The sequence below is a fragment of the Cryptotermes secundus genome, unplaced genomic scaffold (assembly GCF_002891405.2).
Source record: "Cryptotermes secundus unplaced genomic scaffold, Csec_1.0 scaffold665, whole genome shotgun sequence".
NCBI classification, from domain to species: domain Eukaryota; kingdom Metazoa; phylum Arthropoda; class Insecta; order Blattodea; family Kalotermitidae; genus Cryptotermes; species Cryptotermes secundus.
The window spans coordinates 251211-273190 of NW_019725011.1; the positions used below are offsets into that span (position 1 = coordinate 251211).

General features: G+C 35.2%; 1 protein-coding gene across 2 annotated transcripts in view; it reads right to left on the reverse strand.

Moving 5' to 3' along the window:
* Window positions 1-13735: 13735 nt before the first annotated feature.
* LOC111863227 (putative tRNA pseudouridine synthase Pus10) overlaps window positions 13736-21980 on the reverse strand; it is a 10593-nt gene continuing 2348 nt past the window's right edge. Inside the window, exons 5-9 of one of the 2 annotated variants that reach the window (XM_023849342.2) lie at window positions 20425-20550; window positions 19458-19536; window positions 15594-15838; window positions 15150-15298; window positions 13736-14245 (exon numbers count right to left, since the gene is read on the reverse strand). In XM_023849342.2, the coding sequence (XP_023705110.1) occupies window positions 14198-14245; window positions 15150-15298; window positions 15594-15838; window positions 19458-19536; window positions 20425-20550 (647 nt within the window). In that variant the 3' untranslated portion in view covers window positions 13736-14197. Of the gene's footprint in view, window positions 14246-15149; window positions 15299-15593; window positions 15839-19457; window positions 19648-20424; window positions 20551-21980 lie in introns of both variants that reach the window. The other variant, XM_023849341.2, reaches the window with a different exon arrangement.

Sequence of the window (21980 nt, forward strand, 5' to 3'; positions counted from 1 at the left end):
CTTTAGCAGATAGAGAGTGTCGCATGGTCAGCATCCTGGTGTCTTATTAACAGAAAAACTTAGGTGACTTGAGGACAGGAATCCAAAAGATTACTATTTGGGGAAGAGGTAGTTAGACAAAAGAAGAAGGTTTAACATAGTAAAAAGACACAATTGAAGAGAAAACGTAGATATAATTTCTTCCTATTGGTCTTTCCGTTACCCTTGTACTTGTATGTCAACTGAAGTAGTGCATCTTAAATTAAAAGAAAGATGCATGTGTGGTCTTAAGGACATTCTAATATCAATGAAAGTAAGTTAAGGTCCATTTCGAGCATTGAAATGATTGCAATGCTGTTCTCTGGCTGTTGTCATCAGAAAAGCATTGTATGGACCATTGCTAGGCCTACTTGCATTCTAGTTATAAATTCCAGATCTTTATACCAACTCCAATTATGAGGATCTGATTTTAAAACTAATTTCTTATATGAGTAGATATTGTAAACAAATTAGTCAGCAGTGCTTAAAATGGTACAGTGTAAAGTAAAGACACTTGCTTCCTGTGACAATTTTGAATGCATAATATATATAAATTTTGTTTTGTAAAATGAATCATGGACCAGCAGAGGGCTCTTGTGAAAACGGTAGTGAACCTTTGGGTTCCATAAAATGTTGGGAAGTTCTTCAGTAGATGCACAACTGGTGGCTTCTCAAGAAGGGTTCAGCTCATGAAATTAGTTAGTTAAAACGTATCATGACTATTCTTTAATCATTTTTGTGATCAGTGAATAGAGAGTTGACTTGGATCTGTGGCAAGCGATTACCCCCCCCAGTTTATGTTAGCATTTCTATCCATTTCCTACTATAGCATTTTACATCTGTTGCAAAATTAATCACTTTCTCCTATGACTAGTTGGTGTGTAATTTAATGCAAGAATGGATGTGTAGATCATACATAGAAGCCCATTCATTATGTGATGAATTTAATGCAAGACCAAAATATAATTTATGCATTCAAGTAAATCTCAAAGTGGAATTTCAAAATATATATACTGTACTATCCAGGCAGAAGGTACTGTGGAACACATGGGATACATGTGTCAGGATGGAGTCCAGGTTCCTTTTGAATACAAACAAGTCATGTGGCCTACATGGTATCTTTCCTATTGCTGGTCATAACATGCTAACTTTTTCTATGTATGAAACAACAAATCATCACTTCAGAACAGGTAATAGAATACATAGTACATATTACTGAGGTAAGAAATGAGAAAGGTACATTGTATCAATTATTCTGGTCTCAAAACAAGTAAATTACTCATTTTAAAAGTCAACTGGTCTTCAAGAATCTAACATTCTTACACTTTTCCATTTGAAGCACTGTCATAACTGTGAAAGTCTGCAATTGTAATTGGGACAGTTGGTTAATATGTACTATCATAACTGTGAAAGTCTGCAACTGTAATTGGAACTATGGTTCAGTTGCTTAATATGTAGATTAGCTAGGACAACTGTTGATTTATTTGAGTGTTGTTAACAACTTTAAAGAAAGTTGTACTAAGTGAATTCACTGTGCCAAATGAGCAGATATACCTTTCTAGCATATAATGTCATGAACAAATTTGTAATGTGCAGTGTTCAGTGTGGTGTAATTATTATCACTGTAGAATTTAATGACTCTTATACACAGCATATCTGTGCTTTATGAAAATACCTAGTGTTCATAAGAAGTGCACTATACATGAAACAAGAAATTCTGAAAGAAAGTATCACAGACTGTGTGCTAATTAGTCAAATTTATAATTTTGCTTACAATAATTTACCAGGAATTCTTAAAAATGTACTATTTGTTGTAAAGTTCCAATTAAAATGTTAAAGCATTCCAGTTTTTGTTAGAAATCTTGAGTTTACATTTTCATGTAAGATGTGTACCATTTAGAAGCATTAGTTTACTCTTTCCCAAGATGTTGTAAATCTTACAGGTAACACTTTCAAATCTTTTCAATAAAATTAATCTATTGGCAGACAGTGCAGTTTAGTGAAAGTGTGAAACAGCTTCTTGTTATCACTGTACAATTATCAGTCTTGAATAATATGACACTGATGTTATATTTTAGCGTCCTGTTGCACTGATTTAAGTCCATGATTTATTTAATCCGTCTTGCAGTGCATACATTCATTTATCTCCTTCTTTCCCTCGCACTACATGTTTCGGCATAATAATGCCATCTTCAGGTGCTTACTTGTCCACGTCAAACCAGTTCATTGCATGCCATGTTCACACATTAAAATAACTAAAATATGTATCTATCATATACATTGTCAAACGTTAAAAATATTAAAATTGTTCAGGATACCACATCGCTACGTCGCCCCTCACTATGTCAGTCACGCCCATTCTCCTTTGTTGGAGCACTCCTTCACTATCTTGTGTGTTGTGCTTTTGTTGTGTCGTGCTCCTGCGACTGCGTGTGTTATACTGTTGGGCTTCCTGGGTANTGGTTTGACGTGGACAAGTAAGCACCTGAAGATGGCATTATTATGCCGAAACATGTAGTGCGAGGGAAAGAAGGAGATAAATGAATGTATGCACTGCAAGACGGATTAAATAAATCATGGAACTATGACACTGGCTTTAAGCAAGGAAGAAAGATTTAAGTTGATTCCAAATTCATTGAAGAATAGCAGTATTGAAAATGCCAAAGTTAATTGACTAAGAAATTGAATGTACTATCTGCAAATGAATCTTTATACCCTACAGTTCTTAGGTAATTTAATATAAAATAAAACAATAAATAATCTGTTGTTCCCTGAAATTTATTGCTATGTGATAAAACATTGTCAGTCTAATTGAATGAATGAATGAATGTATGAGAGGTAGGCCTTCTCGGCCCTTGCACCATGACCTACAGTGGTCTATTGTGCTTAGTCTAGTAGAATACTGCTGCTATGAACACTGATAAGATTTGAAGCCAGTGATACCCCTAGAATTTTTATCATGTGCATACTTGCATCATATACATAGGCCTGTATAAATACATATAGGCATCATTGAAAATTTTGTATTATATACATGTTGTGATAACTCAGAATGTGTTTCTATCAGAGTGATGACTCAAGAGGGACCAGGTTTTTGAATGAATGGATGGATAATATGAATCATTTCTTTTTGTAATTTCCAAGTCTGAATTTGTGTTCATCTGATAGAATCTAAAGGGTTTCTTGTCTTCAACTGATTCAAAACGTTGTCTTCTGCCAGAATTTCAAAGCAACATATATCAGTTAAATAAAATTGTACATTAATATTTTACATTTATTTTCAATGTAACTCCTTAAGAAATCAACCTGTTTTTCCAATTTGGGTTTAGATTTATAGGCATACTTTTTGTTGGAAATGGCTCAAATTTAGTATACTGAAAATATAAACAAGTGAAAAAATATTTTCATATGCCAGTAGTTCTATTAAAATTATGATCTTTTTTAGTGAAACATTTTATGCTTGATGTGAAACTTGTCTCTCTATGGATGGATAAAGCATTAATTAAACATACAATTTTTGTTTACTTATATTGTACATTACTAAAATGCCAAGGCTTTGCGTTTGGAGGAAGGAACATCATAAGAGGCTTCATGAACAAAAGTATTATTTCAAAAACATGTGATACAAATATGAGTTACAGATGAATATTTAAAGTTTCCTATGTCACATAGAATTCATAGTAGGATTTTATAGCCATGTAATTATACTCCTTAGAAGCAGTTACTTAACATTTTCATAAACCAGCTCACATACCAATTTTGTAAATAATATGTAGGAAAATAACTAATATATATATTAGCTTTCATTAATTACACTGTGGCAGAATTTGGCTGTAAAACAAATCCATTAACATAATCTAATTTTACCTAAATTAAACAATCCCAATTTAATCTAATCAGTCATACGTTATATTTTATAAAAATTACCTTAAGAACTCTAATGTGTTAAGCAATATAATACCTGCAAGAGAACCTAATGGATTTTGCTAGAAATGTTGTAATTACTCTTTAATATCTAAAGGAGTTTTAAATGTGTTGTTTATCTAATTGTTTGCATCCTGTTGTGTATTACTATATAGTACTATTTTACAGCTGTCAACACAAGAAATTCACAATAAACAAAACAGAACTGCAGAAAGGGAAGAACCTCTATCTAATAAGAAGAAGATGTGGTACCCTGTACAGAACACCATAAAATATACAGAAAACGTTACCATATTCACTCATGACATCAAGAAAGCTTCCTGGATATCCCTCTGCTCCATGATATATCACCATAGACTGTCTTAACATTTTAACTTATGAGTTATATAAGTTTTACATTTGAGACTAATATTCAAATTTGTAATGAAACTAGAACTGTAATGAAAATTATATTTACAACCACTAATATGGATTCACACTACCAATACAATTCAATGTAAGTGTACACTGCATGAATATTTGCCTGATGATGATCCAGTTGGATCGAAATATGTTGCAAATGTACAAATAAACACATTTTAATACTTTAATATTGATTTGTTTATTGCGAATTTGTTGTGCTGATGGTTACACAATAGTACTATGTGTTCAGAATATTGTATTTTAATAAATATTAAAAAAGCGTTTAATTACACTAAAGAACATGGCTGTGTTGTTTATACCTGCTACAACTCCAGACTTATCAATATGAATTTGGATTGTTAAAGAACTCTTTTACATCTCATTGCAGTTGGAGAAATATTTAAGGAAAAATGGATTATGAAGTAATTAATCATCTTCTGTCATTTCACTTAGAAATATTTTAAAAATAGGATGTGGTATATTGTATTTTCATTTCATTAAGTATTAATTGATTTTACACTGTTAACCATTGCATTATTTTAATAATAAGCTGATCAATGTGTTATTGTCATGAAGGTAAATTTTCAGCCTTTAAACATAATGCCTCTTACTCTTACTGTTGTTGTAAGCCCTGAATGCTCTCTGAGAAGTAGTACTATCTGCATAATCTGAATTTCAAACATTACATATGTTATGTTAAAATGTTTGTCTGCAAAAATATAACAGAAACCTTTGGAATCAAAGAAAATGGTACTAAGCTGAGTCATAGATTACCTGAAAATTTCTTAGATTTATTAATTTCCTTAATTTATTAATGTAAAAATGGCAGATTTAATAATTCAGAAAGATTTAGAATAAAATGGAGAATTCTCATAATCTTGTCATAAAGATTAGAAATAAATTGCAAGAGGTCTGTTCTTTTTACTTATCTGTAGACATAAATAAATTCTGAACATCTTGTAATTATGACTCTTTACAGAATTATTATACTGTATTTTAATAATACAAAATACATTGCAAATTTCCCTCTAAGTGTATTATTATGTAAGGACTAATAACGCAGTAGAGAGAGGTGGACAATCTAGGACTATCATTTTGTATTTTTATTCCAGTTTTAAAGCCTAAAATATCTAATGTTATTAATATACAAATTATGATTAACATTCAGCATGTAATACAGAGGGACCCCAGAATAAGTGAGGGGCCCAAAAATGTGTACACATTTTAATAGAGGTTGTCTGTAGATATTTCCAGTTGAACCAAAATGTAATAATATAGTGTGTAGTGTGATATTCTCTCAAGAGATGTGCTAATCACATGAATGTCAGAGCCACCTTAAAAAATGGCAAGACAGTCAAATAAAATGATGGCGGAGCAGTGTGTATATATTTTCTTGGGCTCCTCTGTATGATATATTTTTGTGAGACATTTGAACTGACTCTAGGAAGCAGAGCCCTTCTTGAGAAGTTTATAGTCATTCAACTAACTATTTATGGAAACTGAAAGTTATTACCATTCTTAGGAGAGTCTGTCACTGGTCTCTACCCTCCACCAGTTAAATCAAGTATATCCCTCACATCTTATTTCTTTAAGATTCATTTTGGTGTCATCCTATGGGTCTTCCAAGTTTTCTGTTCCCTTCATGTGTCTGGACTGAAACATATACTGCATATAGAAATGTTGGTTCATATACTGTCTTATTTTTAATACTGCATCAGTGAGTAGCATATATACACCAACAGATAACTTATTATTAAACATTCAGTTGATAAAGAGAGAATTGCCTTGAAATGTATATCTACCTTGCCTTGTATATCTACAAGGTTATTTCCTTTATCTTGATAGCTCCCTGCCATATTTCACATAGAGCATAATTTACCTTAATCTTTATTTTTTGTATGGGGAGATCTCTAAACGAGAAAGTTATCTGGGTGGTATAGATTTTTCTTAGGTATTATTTTGAATTCAAGTCATGACAGCTTGGCAAGTAAAGTTAGGAGCTAAAGACTGGATGGCCAGAGTTCAGTTCCTGGCAGCCCCCCCCCCATTGCATCCAAAATAGCTGTGAAGCCTGTCCATTGAGTATCATGTGATTGTTCCCCATAGGCAAAAACAGCTTGACTGCGGAGCTGATCCTCACATTAATTCAGTTCCTGGTTAAAAATATGTGGAGCTTTACTTCCATATCCTTTGTATGTCTTTACTCCATGATGATAACCACAGGAATAGATTTACCTTTTACCATTACCTAATTTGAACCTTCATTTGATGCTGGCTATCCTGGCCAAGTACCTTTAGATTTTCTTCAAATTCTACAGTGTAAAACATTTAACACCTCAATGTTTCAATTTCACTCTAAAGAGTTTTCCTCTCATCTCATTTCATAGCATATAACCTTTCCAAATAAATAAGATAATGTACCCTATAAAAGTGAAAGTGAAAAGCACTCTGTAACAATATGTGGCAGTTAATAATATAACCTTTACTTCCTTAAATATAATTGTTTAGCAAAGTATAAAAATAATATAAATGTCATCTTTCAGTGCTCAAGTATTAATTGGTTAACTAACACATTTTTAAATAATTACATAAAAACTGAGTTAAAAGCTGTGATGTGAGATAACAAACAGTGTCATACTTTAACAGATCCATGTATTTATAAGTGTGACTAAGGCAATTATGAGGATGAACTTTAGTCACATTCTTCACATATTAGTGTTATAAACTGTGGTTTGAAAATCCTTTAAGAATACAGAAAATATTTCTTCACTGGAGGAGGTGCATAACGGAGGACTTTTCTTGTGTGTCTGTAATATTTTATGGAAAATTCACATAAAGCCAATAATAAAAATATTGGCAGTGTATTTGTTTGTTTAGAAAATGTTAGCCCAGTTCCAGGTCAGTAACTGGGAGGATTAGGTTTGCCGGCTGTCTTCCTTTTAGGAAGAAAACAATTTATGAAAAACTGTAGTAGAAGTCCATTAGTATAGGAATATATGGGTTCACATCTTGATAGAGAAAGGATAAATTCTAGTTAAAAATTAAATTTACATGCAGATTCCTATATTTGGATTTTTCAAGGATAGAATTCATGGTATGAGAGTTGGGGAAACCATGGTCATAGATATATTTGATCATGTGAAACAATTTGTATGTTATATGTTATAGTTGTGGGTGAGCCTGGTAGTTTTATCAGTTTTACTGCTGTGAGATTCACTTTCATCCAATTTAAACATAAGGTTCATCTCAATTTATTATAATTATAGCCTTTTTATGATGAACTTAATTCTGAAAATTTTATAAGAGATAAGCAACAAATTATTTAATACTGTGGTCTGCTGGGTTATAACATTGTGTAGTTTCCTATGTATTATGTTTCAGAGGAAATTGCTGCCCCCACCTAATGAAATGTAACAGCATGATATCATAACACTGAATGCCACAGTCTTCCCAATACGAAGACCTCAGATATCACTGAAAATTGTTATTTTTTTACTCCAATCATACTATTTTCTAAAACTATATATATAGTAAGCACGGCCGGCGCATAAGGCTGACAACCTTACCGCCATCTTTGAGCCGATTGTCTAGATAATGTGGGACCCTCAACGTCTCACAACCCTATGGGCCTTCACGGCCTGGTACAGGGATAGCTTTTCTTTTACTTTATTTATATACATATAGTAAAACTATCCCTGTACCAGACCGTGGAGGCCCATAAGGTTGTAAGACATTGAGGGTCCCACATCTAGACAGTCAGCTCACAGATGGCAGTTAGGTTGTCAGCCTTACACACCATATGCCATTTACCCCCCAGGAAGATTCCTGCTATTCATTTCTGTTTGAGGCTGAGTCAACCCCAGGGCCATAGTGCAACTGGAAGGATTAGGTCAACTGTAAAAATCCACCTCATCGGGACTTGTACCCGCAACCTTCCAGCTTACTCAATCAACTATGCTACCATGTGCCTCACTATATATATATTGGGGAAGATTACTGTATATGAAGTAATATTCATAGATGTTATATGAAATTTTATGAGTTCCAGAAACTTTTTCTGAGAAAGAGTGCATTGTTTATTATTATAAAGTAATGCATGTGTTGGACACTTTCCATTGTCTCATTTCCAGTTAAGAAGCATGTATCAGAAGCTGGTTCTTTTTCCATCATTAAGCATGGGTATGAAACATACTCTCATGGGTCAATTAGGTGTCATTAATCTCTATCCTCAGACAAAATAAGAAGTTAGATGGTAGCTCAATCTAATGGACCCAACAGAGTAGGTTTCATACTTTCACATGATGACAGAAGCATAGCAGCTCCTAAAACTTATAACTCCCCCCATAAGAGACAATGGAAAATAGCATGTGTCAGTTTAATAACACAAATTTGTGATCATACCTTTGATTCATCTTATATTGTTGTTTACTTTTGAAATTGTGTGTCTTGTTGATGTTGTACATTCATTATGTTATGTGTTTAGTGTACTTAGCTGCAATAGTTCTTAAACTCTGTAATGTTTTATTTTACAAATTATGACTGTGTTACCTTACAATAAAAGATAAGGGTGATATCCAAAGGTCAAGTTCCTACATCAGTGTCATGAACCTGAATTTGCCATATTACAGCTAAACCAGCCTCATCACATGTAAGTTTCTATGTTATAATTGGAATGAAAGAAAAAACTTTGACATTGGATGAATATTCAGTTCTTCTGTAGATGGAGGTAAGATGTTTCGCCAAACCAAGCATATCTGTCTACCAAACTACATTATGTCACATAAAATAAGAGTGTAGTGTTGAATATTCACCACCAGAAAAACCTCAAATGTCATACAGAATAAGTAAGTTATGATATCATGGCTTATTATTTGCACAACTAATGCTTATGAAACAGCTCTTATCACAAGTCATTTTTGCCATTTTGAAGTTAGAGATCTCCATTTATTTAAGAGCATGTTGTCAAATGCATAGACTCAACAGCATTGAATATGAAAGTATCTAATGATTATGAACAGTTAATTAAGTAGGCCGAAGGAAGTAACCATAGCCAGAATTGTTTGGAAGGACTAATCTGTGATGTCAATGATACACAGGAATTCTAATTACTTTACTATCATTTCAATGCTGACAAATTATTTATTGTATAAAGTTCACAGTTCCTGAATTTACTCATTTTGATAAAATCTACACAGCCTATCAGCCTTGTCAAGTGGCTAAAAATTTCTGAAGTTTCAGGAACCATCTCTGTCCCCATTATCATGGCTTCTAGCTGATTGCCCTATGTTGTCAACATCTAACACTGTATCTCATATGAAAACACTGCAAAGGTTGTGGGACTCCCTTGAAAACAGCTGTGAAGGAAGACTAAACTTTCTAGGGGTTGCAGCTACCATTGGAGTGGTCCTCTTTAATCTTCGCATATTTTGACCCACTTCTCATCCATCCTCTGTAGAATACATGCACCATCAAATAAGAAGTACAAGTGCTGGGTCTGAAACCAGCTGATCCTTTGTTAGATCATAAAGAGCACAAGTTTCAGAGTGACATCAGTCAGTTAAAGAAACAGTCACAATTATTAGTCTTTTGAACTCTGTCCATCATCCATTCCAAACAACACTAGAAAATGCAGTGTTTTCCGGAACCAGACTTTTTTCCATCCTCAGATGAGGGAGGTAGACACCTCTGTTGCATTGATCAGAAACTTCAATCAGTGGCCAACCTGTGTCAGTATATAAATATCTCAGACCAAGCTTTGTCAATGGGAGATAACAGAAAGAATTGTGATAAAGCATGCACAGACCTGAAACTAAGACAGAAAAGGAGGTGGAAATTTTATACAGCAAACAAAGTCCATGAAAATCAATTCATAGGATTTACTGGAGAATTTCATATTTTGAAACTTCAGCTTTTTTTTTTTTTGCGTACCGCTAGCACCATCTGTGAAATAAAAGATAAACCCTCAAGACTAAAATCTTATAGAAACCCATGAAGAATCTATCAGATCATACTGATCTTCCCCATGAGAGTTGCTAACCTCATTGCCGATAAGGGGAATCCAAATTTGAGGAATGCCCAAACTGGGTTGGCTGATCAGATTAGTTAAACATACCATACGGGCTGATTCCTTGTATTTCCTATACCTGCTGTTACTTCCAATTTCCACAATCCTAGCTTCATTCCTATGATCCTATCCATAGGCACGTTGTGCTAATTTTAATTTATCTGGAAGATCTCCTCTGAGACTGTGCTTATGTTCATGAAGCCCCATGGCTAGAGTTCTGCCTGTTTTGCCAGCGTAGCTTCTGCCACATTCACAGGTAATGCTACAGATGCACTGTGCTGTCTGCTGTAGATCTCTTTCCAGTCTTGTTTCCATGAGAGAACTATTAAGTGTGTGTTTAGTTTTGATGATCATCCTAATGTCATAATAATTCCCTATATGTATGCACTTTTCTAAAACACCCTTCACATATTGGGCATACACAAGAACACAGGGATATTTCTTCTTTATTTGGACCTCTATCTAGCTATGAATAACTGAGTTAACGAAAAATTGGATATAACCACTGAGCTGAAAATCGTGTCTAGGGTCACCTCCTTTTCTTAGTTTCAGGTGTATGCATGCCTTATCACAATTTTTATTGTACATTTTTCCTGTAATCACCCACTGATAAAGCCTGGTCTCAGGTATTTATATAGCTGTAGTTGTACTGACACAGGCTGTCCAGTGACTGAGGTTGGCTCTTTCTAATGGACCCAACAGAGTAGGTGTCTCCCCCTCTCATCTGAGGACAGAAACAGACCTAATTCCTGAAAAGTTGTGTTATCTAGTGTTTTTTACAATACGATGTGATGGACAAAGCCCCCACAAAAAATTTAAATTTAAATTAAAATTTAAAGAAATTGTGTTTTTCAAATGGAACTGGGATTGAAACACAAAAATTGAGAAATAAAACCAAGTTATAAGATAATCTTTGAATTCTGATTTTCTTAATTATAAAGAAAATTTGATGAAGTAATTGCAAGACTTACACTGAATATGAACATTAATCAACATAACATAATTCATCCTGCCTCTTTTTCTTGTTATTTTTCAGTTCCCACAAAAAGAATATTATGCCACAAATACTCATACACATTCTGCACAACAATACACATGAACTGACATCTTTGTCTATAGTACATGCATGACAACTAAAGTATATTTTATTTTGAAGTATCACTTCGAAAACAGACGATATAATCACAACTTCTGGCTTTAATGCAGTGACTACATGATCCTGTTGGTAATATGAAAACACTAATTCCAGTAGGGCACCTTTATAGTATGGAGATTTCAGATGAATAAGGGAGGGGTGAAGACCTTTTCCTGGATTTGAGTACATGTGATATGAAGTAAAGGATTCAAGTGCTTTATTAAATGTGTACATTTGGCCAATGGTTATGAAACATGGTTCCCTTCCTGTGACTGATAAACATAAATTACATGTATTCAAAAGCAAAGTGCACAGGAAAACATTTGTCTCTCAAACAAATTTAGTAGAGGAATGGTGAAATGGCAAAATGAAGAATTTGTGAACATACAAGTAATCCAGTATTGTCTGGGAAATGAAATTATGATGGACTGAACATGTAACATGAATAAGGGAGACAGATGCACGCGTAATATTGATAGCACACTGACCACTTGGAAGACCATGGAGATGAAAAGAAAGTATAAAGAAGCTTATGGAAATAGGATCTGAGGATGGGAGGTCAGTATGGCTCAGGATCATATCCACTAGCAGGTTTTAGAATTAGCAAAGTTAACCTTTGGGTTCTATCATCACATAGTAACACTGCCCATATTTTACATAAGACAGTGTACGTTACAAGAGTTTAACAATGCACAGAATTAGTCACTGCTGACCAATTATGGTGTTAATCAGACCTTATGTGTATCATTATTTGATTATTCAGTAATCATTATAGGAGACAAACATCAGACTTTGTTGGGAATTGAGCCAACTTTCTTTATTGTTTGCAACCTGCTGTGTTATCATATACAGTTATCTTAATGTACCAGTCAACATAATTATATAATAAATAAATCAATACTACTGCATTAGCACTTATTTATTGCGTGGAAGTATTGCCACATGTTTCAACCTTGACAGGTCATCATCAGGCAATCATTACATGAATGCCACTTGTTATTGGCTTATTTACCGATACTGATCCAGCCCAGTAATTTATAAATTTTCGTTCAGGTTGCATTATAATTTTAACTGTTAAATTGCGCGTAAGGCTGATGACCCCACCACCATCTGTGAGCCAGTTGTCTAGAAAATATGGGAGCTTCAACGTCTCACAACCCTGTGGGCCAATAAGGCCTGTTGCGGGGATAGCTTTACTTTAAATTATAAATTTTGTTTGAAAAATAAAATAAAATTCCAATTAGCATAAACATAAAATTTATAATTTTTCTGATTATTTTTCTGGTGTAATGGTGTATGTCGTATAGTATGGGGCTTTCTTAGGAGTCGGCGTTATTCTTTTTAATTCCTTATCATATCTGAAAGCAAATTATTGATGTATTATTTTGTTTAAAAATTCATATTACCATTAAAATTTAAAATTGAAGTTATTCTGTTACTTTTGTCATTGATATATGGGGCCTTCCTTGGAGTCGATGTTGTTCTTTTTAATTTCTTAATGTTTCTATAATATTGTGTGATCTTTTATGTGATGATATATTCTATTATTCCTTCACAATAGTCTGAGCGACTAGGGTGGAACTATTTAGTGTGTTATGTTGTATCTTATATGGGAGTGTCCCATCTTCCTGTTATCATTCCCTCGATGTGGTTCTGTCTGTACAGTACAGACAGAACCACACTGAGGGAACAACAACAGAAAGATGGGGCACTCCCATATAAGCTACTGTAATAACATTTTGCCCTAATCTTTTTCCTACATCTCAGTGTTCAAACACAAGGGTGTTGCACTAAAAAGAGCCCCTACACCCATTCCAGTGAAAATTTTCTGGCTGATATCAGTGGAGAAATGAAAAAGGGAATGTTTAAGATTTTTCCACTCATTTGTCACGCAACTAGCAAATCACCAGTTACACTCAGGTCAATGAGGTAAGTAAAAGTAATGTTCCTTGTTCTGAATATCCAGTGCCTTCCTTTCTGATAGCACATTATTTTAATACTGCATACAGCTTATATGATGTAAGATTTGAGGCTTTCACGGCGGTGACTATGAAGAAAGCAGTCTTCTGGGATTTGGCACCGTGTATATGTGGTGTTAACCGACGTTTCGGAGGAAGCAGACTTTACCGTTTCTCACGGTGTTGTCGCTTGCAGATTTCTTATACTTTTTCTTCTACCCTGAAGATGGGGGCGATACGTTCCTCCGAAACGTCGGTTAACACCACATATACACGGTGCCAAATCCCAGAAGACTGCTTTCTTCATCAGCTTATATGATATTAAGTACAGTCAGATGATTGTTTCATACAGTAAAATGGAAAGAATTGAATGGAACAAGTTGTGGTCTATTTTAAAGATAATATATCAACAGTCACCTGATGGACTGAGGAAAGGCACTGACCCTTAATCAACATACTCAGTGACCTGGCAATGACACATGCCAGGTCCCTACTATGTATACATGAAACATGTTCTTGTTTCAGCTAACATGCTCACTCTCTCTTAAAGAAGCAGAGGATATCTACAGTGATGAGTGTAAATATCTCCTAATTTATTTTTGTATGACTCGCAAGCACCTATACTGCTTTGTGGCATTTCTTCCTGTCCCCCTTGGCTCTATCATGTACTTCACTGAGCAGCTCCATCTTGTTTAGTCATCCTTGAGCATAGTCTATAGCTGGTGGCCAGTCAAGTTCTATGTCCTGAAACAAGAAAAATGAATCAGTTTTTATTAATGTTATCTGTACTGAACGACTGCTATCACGTGATTTAATGTTGTGACTAATGCACCAAAAATTTAAAAATTGAGAATTTAACAAAACTTTATATATATTGTGACATGTCAAACCATTTTTGGGAAATGGGATGTGGAACGAGTTACCACAAAGACAGACTCTTGATGAATGGTTGTTTGCCAAGGTATGCAACAATAAGGAAAGCAGTGTTTCTCCATGCCGAGCTGAGCCAAGCCGAACAGTGCTGGTTGCTACGCAGCAGTAAACAACTCTTAGCAGCACTGACAAGCCACGCCTCTGTAAACACGGCGGTTGGACAACAGTGAAGCAAGCTGCGTTTTCCGCTTGTCCGATCGAAGGTTTTAAGAGAAACTGGAATAACTAAGGAGCCAGTATTAGTGAGTATTAGGCAGAACAGAAGTCAGTCAGTTGCGGGAAGAACTTAACGCGTGTTTAGAAGAGTTTATGTGTGATAATCAGTGATAGTTTGTGATAACTGAGAAGGCATTGGGTATTGGGAATGTGTAATTCAGTGACACTTGTATAGCTCCCGTGTTATCCTGTAAATAAGCGAAGACTACTGAAGACAGAGTGAATAGATTAGTGTGTAGGGCTTGTAAATTGTGTAAACCTGCAACAGTGTTACAACTGTAGTTACGACTTGTAGGTTGTTAATAAAACCAATTAACAATCCGAACGGCATCTTCAGTAGCCAAATATGCTACTATATATATATATCAGATACACTTCTGGTAGTGACAGTGCTGAGTTTAGCATATGGACATTTTAGAAATAGTAACAAATGCATCTTCAAGGAATCAATGAAGATCCACGCTCCTTGCAGAATTCAGAAAATATCTTGATGCTCTACCTGTACATCTAATGCCAATATATCTACATAAACTCCCCCAAGTAGCTGGCCAAGGCTTGGCTGTGTTCGGCCAAAATCTCCATGCACAAATTCCTTGATGTAAGTTCCAGCTTGGGCCTTGATGTCCAATTTGAACAGGGTCACATTTTCTGCAAAAGACAAATTTTATTATTTCTGTTCTGTGCTTAATTCAGAATCAGCATCATATGAAACATGGTACAGTACTGCTGTGTACTCTACTTCAGAGAGAGGGCACAATATCCACATCTATATTTCTCCCACACACATGCATTCCCACAGAATTCCAGAGCATGTGTCAGAATAAAATTATCATTTTATACTTGACATGACAGCTGGCTCAGAAGCATCACAGTGAGTTCAAAATGTTCAGTGAAGTACATTAACATAAAATTAAGGCTGAAATGAAATTAATAATAACTTTACCTTTCTTACAGAGTTTTGTTTGGTTCTCAAGTAGCCATGCTTTCATGGAATGAACTATTCTGGAGCGAGTTGCTAGTGGTCGTCGGTGTAGTACCCTGATTGGTGTCTTTTGGCTCAAAGTAAGATCTTTAATGTTACTAAGTTCTGCCAAAGATCTTGATTCTATTGGATCAGAGCAGATGCACAGAGCCATGTAACGTTTAGTTTTCTTCTCTTCGCCTGCTTTCAAGTTCACCAACTCATCTCTGAGACAACATGAGAAAAAACTTCTATTGCTGATATAACAAGGCCAAAACAAGCATGATATACCTTGCGCATGACACGCAAAGAATTAAATTTGGTTTGAACATGCCTGTAATTCTTGTTTATGATTTGATTCTTCTGAGTGTTCTGAATGTTTCATATATAACACACTGTCACACTTCGAGGATGTGTGTCAAGCTGTATCTGTATCTTTATTTTAATTCCATATATCCTTACTAGCTACAAAAGCCATCAGATACAGAACACGTCATATATGAATACATTAGTCCTGATCACAGAACTAGTCACCTTACAACTACATTCATAAAAGAAACAATAATTACACATAAGTCAGTAATTTAACAAGCATATAGGATTCATCAACTTGACAGAAATACCTTACTGAGATCATAGCTTAAATATATAAAAATATATCAGATTATAATAAATTAATTTATAAAATGTACTATATTAACAGCATTATAAAAGGTTGATATCTGATAAATAGTATGTATTTTACCTAAGAATGTTTCATTGTGCAATTATTCATCTGTAAGTTTATACAGTTAAGTTAAACCATCACAACAAAAATGTATACTTGATTTAATGTTATATAATTAAAACTTTTATTTCTGCTACATGTTTCAGTCACATAGGACCATCATCAGGCATTAATATAGGAATATGTCTAGTCACTGAATTACTAATATGGATCCATAAAAGCGCAATGTGCCATACTATATAATAACAGAATTTGGCTCAGGTTACATTATAAGTATTACAATTCAGTCTCTACAATCTCTGTAACAAATGGGTGGTATTACAAGCTTCCTTTTCTGTACAGCAGGGAGTAGGCACTATTACCTGTTCTGGCTTCAATGAGCAACTCATCTTTAACTTTGATATATCAGATTTCTTCATCATCTGGGCTTACATTTAGTGCCAAAGAGGCTCTTAGGAGCCATAAAACATCAACTATAGGGGCTGTCATTTCTTCCTCCAGTTGTGGATCTTACACAGGACTGATAACCCACCCACACAAAATTCTGTTATTCAGTTCCTTCAGATTAAAAGCTGCTTAAAAATAATGGAACATAACCAAGAAAGATAAAAGGATTATAACCAGGGCCCGGATTCTGATGACGTGTCATCTTTCTTTCCTTGTATCCAATGCGATGCTCTTAATTATATAATCTCGGATATGAGCTGCTGGTTACAGAAATGTATATTTTATAGGTAATTTCTTGTCATTTTTTTTACATTTTATGGCTTAAGGTCATTTTTTCATTTTGGGGGTAATTTTTTGATCTTTTAAGGGTATTTCTTGTCATTTTTGGCCATTTTAGGGAATTTTTCTTCATGTTTTCTAAGCGCTCTCTACAAAGGCCATAGTATACAATAACAGGTTGTAATCCTGGCCCATCCTTTCCGTTCATTTCATGGAAGTGCTGACAATACATATCATAAAACAGGGTACGGCAATGACTACTCACACTGCGGCTCTTTGTACAAAGCAATGTGCTTAGTTACACATATTTCTAGTCAGAATCTCTTGCTTCATATGACATTGTTGTTCAATAAAACTCCTTCTATCTTCAGTTCCTCGCCCTTGACTGTACAGATAAAGATACAGTTGACGAAAGGTTCTCGGTGAGAAAAGTTCAGTTCTGTGTCGCGCTAGAGTGATTAATTTTATCACGATGCCAAAAGCAAAGCCATCTAAATTGTGTCATTTAAAACAATTTGTAGCTGAGTTTGGAGATGATATATTTTCAATTGACGGTGACATTTAAAACTGCAACATGTGTGACACAAAACTAGCGGCAGAAAAAAGATTCACAGTACAACATATCGGCCGTGACAAGCATATACGAGCAGTGCAAATTTCGAACAACAAGAAACCCGTGCAAATGTTACTGCAACAGTGTTCATCTGGAGGTGGAAATAAGTCATTGGATTTTTTCAGAGATCTGTGTGATGCTCTGGCGTCCGCAAATATTCCGTTTTGGGCTCTGAACAATGGAAAACTGAAAAATTTTCTGGAAGTAAACTGTGGTCGTTCCATCCCAGATGAATCCACAGTCAGGAAGAACTACCTTTCCAAGTGCTATAACAGTATCCTGGAAATGATTAGGAATAAAGTGCATGGGAAGATTTTGGTTTCCACTGATGAGACCTGCGATACGGAGGCTCACTATGTGGCGAATGTCATCATTGTAACCTTGGAAATTGGCGGACCAGGTGAAGTGTTTTTGCTTACGAGTGAGGTAATAGAATCCATTAAGCATTCCACAATTTGTAAACTCTTCGACAGGTCAATGTTTCTACTGTGGCCAGAGGATATACAACACGACAACGTCTTGCTTTTTGTGACCGATGTAGACCCATATATTGTAAAAGCAGGCAAGTCAATAAAGTCGTTTTATACGAAATTTGGTGCGCATTACTTGCCTAGCTCATGCACTGCATAGAGTGACATAGGTAGTGAGATCAAAATTTCCTTAAGTGGATGCTCTCGTGTCGAGGACAAAGATTTTCGTCAAGGCTCCAGCTCGTAAAATGCATTTTATGTCTATGGCTCCTGGTGTTCCACTGTCCCCGGAACCCATCATTACAAGGTGGGGAACATGGATTGATGCTGCAATTTACTATTGTGATCATTTTCAGGTAGTGTAAAACATTGTAGATTCAATGAAGATGGAGGATGAGAGGGCATCTGAAGCTGCTGAGGAACAGTTCTCATACATCGAAATGGAAGGACAGCTGGCCTTCATAAAGGCAAATTTCAGTTCCTTGACAGAACGAATCCAATGCTTGTAGGAGAAAGGAGCAACGCTAGAAGATTCACTCACTCTGGTGAATAAAATAGCCAGTGATTTGGAGAAAGTGTCAGGGGACATTGTTAAAATGGTGTCAAGAAAAATGAAAAGTGTTCTGGATAAAAACTCAGGTTATGAAACATTATGCAGCATTTCTCAAATTCTTTCAGGAGAGTCCTACAGCGCTTTCAGTATTGAAGAGCTTACTGCTAGTGATTTGGTATGCTTCCAACTACACTCCCATTGTGTCTGCAGATGTGGAAAGGAGTTTCTCCAAGTACAAGAATGTGCTGTCAGACAACAGGCGCTCTCTCACTTTCGAGAATCTCAGCATGTTGACCGTCATCTATTGCAACTCTGAATGAGGTAAGACTTAAATGTTGGAATATATACTGTATATATACATTTGATAAGTGTTCTAACATGATAGAAAAAATTGTACTAAAACATTTAGCTTCAAATTCAATCAATATTGCTTAATTTTCAACATAAAAACAAGGACGAACTTAAAAGAGTGAAAATGAGTTCAGTGTTAATAAAGATTAAAAACATATTTTAAAATAATTAGTAGATATTCTGACATATTACATTTTTGGGTCATATTTTAGATCATTTTTCTGGATTTTTTTGGCCATTTTTTAAATATTTTCAGGTTATCAAAATCCGGGCCCTGATTATAACATATTAAAATAATTGCATGAAGTAAAACACTGTCAAAATTTTCTTGATAACTTTCATGGTTCAACAGAAACATTGATGCAAAAATTATATTTAACATATTTTATTTTAATAAGAAACATACCTCTGAACTATCTGCAGGTCACGGACAGCCACTTCCTTGCTACTCTTGTTGATGTCACATTCCAAACTGTGCACCTGTTCTGCAATGAACTTCACCCTGTGAGGGTTCAATAACTCACAAACAAATGGTCGCCCTCGTCCCAGTGTCCTGACATCCACATCTTCACGGCCTGACGCTGAGAACTTAATTCCTATACATGTAAATGAATGAGCCCATCTAAATTATGGGGAAACTATATAAAAGAGACTTAGTTTTCTCTGTGTTTACTTCTAGACCAACCTCCTTACTTGTATCAATTAAAGTCTGTGTTTTTCATTATGGTATCTATATTATCACCTAGTAGATTCATATCATCAGCACAGACAAACAGCTGATACGTCCCATCTAATTTCAGTCCCACCTGGTTTTCCTGGACCTTCCTAATGGCATATTCTAAAGCAAAGTTGAAAATCACTGGTGATAAAGCATCTCCTTGTTCTTGACCGTTCTGGATATGAAATTTATCAGACAAATATTTATCTATATGGACTTTACTATAAGTTTCATTTAAGCACATTTTAATCAGCCTAATTAGCTTCATGGGTAACCCAAACTCTGTCAGGATATTGTACAATACTTCTCTCCTAACTGAATAATAGGCTTTCTTGAAGTCTATGAATAGCTTATGTACTGTCTCATTGTACTACCATTTTCTCTCCAGTATATGCTGAATGCAAAAGATCTGATCAGTACTTGATCTGTTATGTCAAAACCCTCACTGATTATCTCCAATAATTTCACCTATGTATGGACTTAACCTTGAGAGAAGAATATTGGATAAAATTTTGTATAAAGTTAATTGCAGTATAGAACCTATGGTATTCCTTCATAAAAACAAAATTACTCATTGCAATGGTCTGTTATGATAATCAATGTACTTCTTTAAATCTTACTGTAACAATGAAAACAAGACAACTGTAAAGATTACCTTCTGCCTTACTGGCAGCCTGAAGGTTCTCAGAGATGATTTCTTGCACTGAAGATTTAATTCTTCTTTCGCCATCAATAACCCAGGGTGTCTGGCTCAATGTTCGTGAAAACTTGTTGTAGCGACCTACATGAAGCGTACAAGAAAAACATGTAAATTTGTAACATAATAATTACTGTTCATATATTCTACATTTATCAGATCTGGAGAGAAAAATGGTAGTACAATGTGACAGTATAACAAGAAAGCCTATGATTCAATTAAGACACAAAAACTGCATAATATTCACACTGATTTCTGAACACCATGAAACTAATTAAACTAAATAACTTTCACTGTCCAGTAACAGGAGGTTTAATCTGCTGATACAATGATCCTGGCACCTCGATTTTAACTCCAAGGTAAAGACTATTTATGTTGTAAGTAGTACAATGCTAGTCTGCTGGATTCACTCATGTGCCATTATAGCTGGTGCAATGCACAAACAATACAGGTTAAAATGTTCTAATGAAACTATTCTGAAGATGGAGGCAGCAGGTTCCTCTAAAACGTTTGAAAAATCTCATAAGACTAAATGGTGTCATACTCCATAAGACCATAAGTTAAATGTTCATTGCCATGAAAACATTAAACTCATACAATTAACACCATGTTCTATATGTTTACTAAATATTTATTCATTTCATTTTAAAGTCTCTACAGAATGACAAAGAGAGTACATGAAGTCTGAGATAACAGTCTGACTACTGACAAGGTTAATTTGACATATCATGAAATAGTATGATTCTTGCTGGACTGAGGTTCTGCTTCTTGCTGGATTCTTATTTGGCTTACTCTTTAATCCCAAAGATGGAAACAGATGTTCCTCTGAAACACTGAGGACATCTATTGAAATGCATGACATTACAGTCCAGAAGACAGAACTATTCATAGTATGAGGCTTGAATCTTGTCCAAAGATTGATCTGGGTGAAGACACAGAGGGAGTTAAAAATTGTCCCAATCTGTGCTGAGGCAGGCATCCCACTGACACACCTATATGTATTCCCTACACAGAGACTCCCAGGGCTGCTGCTGGAAGCACTGCACAACAGCCCTGACATCTTTATCTAACCTGAATCTATGGCCCTTTAACTCTTTCTTGTGGGGGCCAAATACATGAAAGTCACATGCCAACAGATGCAGGGAACAGTCTACCTGCTTCCTCCACTTTTGCAACATTCTTGGATGTTACACTACCTTGGCCTGGCTATGCATAATCACTCATTCTCTGCTACCCTGAACAGAACTTCCAATTCCACTGGCTTTGAGACACAGAATTCCATATACAGGGTGTCCCAGGAGGAATGGACCAAACTTCGGGAGGGTGTTCCTTATGTTAAAGTATGCCGATATAACCCAAAACACCTATGTCCAAAGTTGAACGGTTACGGAGATAATGGCCAGAGAAGTGTCAAACTTTGACCGGTGTTACACACTTGTTGATTACAAAATACATATTAAAACTGGCAGGAATATGTGGATTCTGTAATGTTAATAATGTACGTAACATCAAAC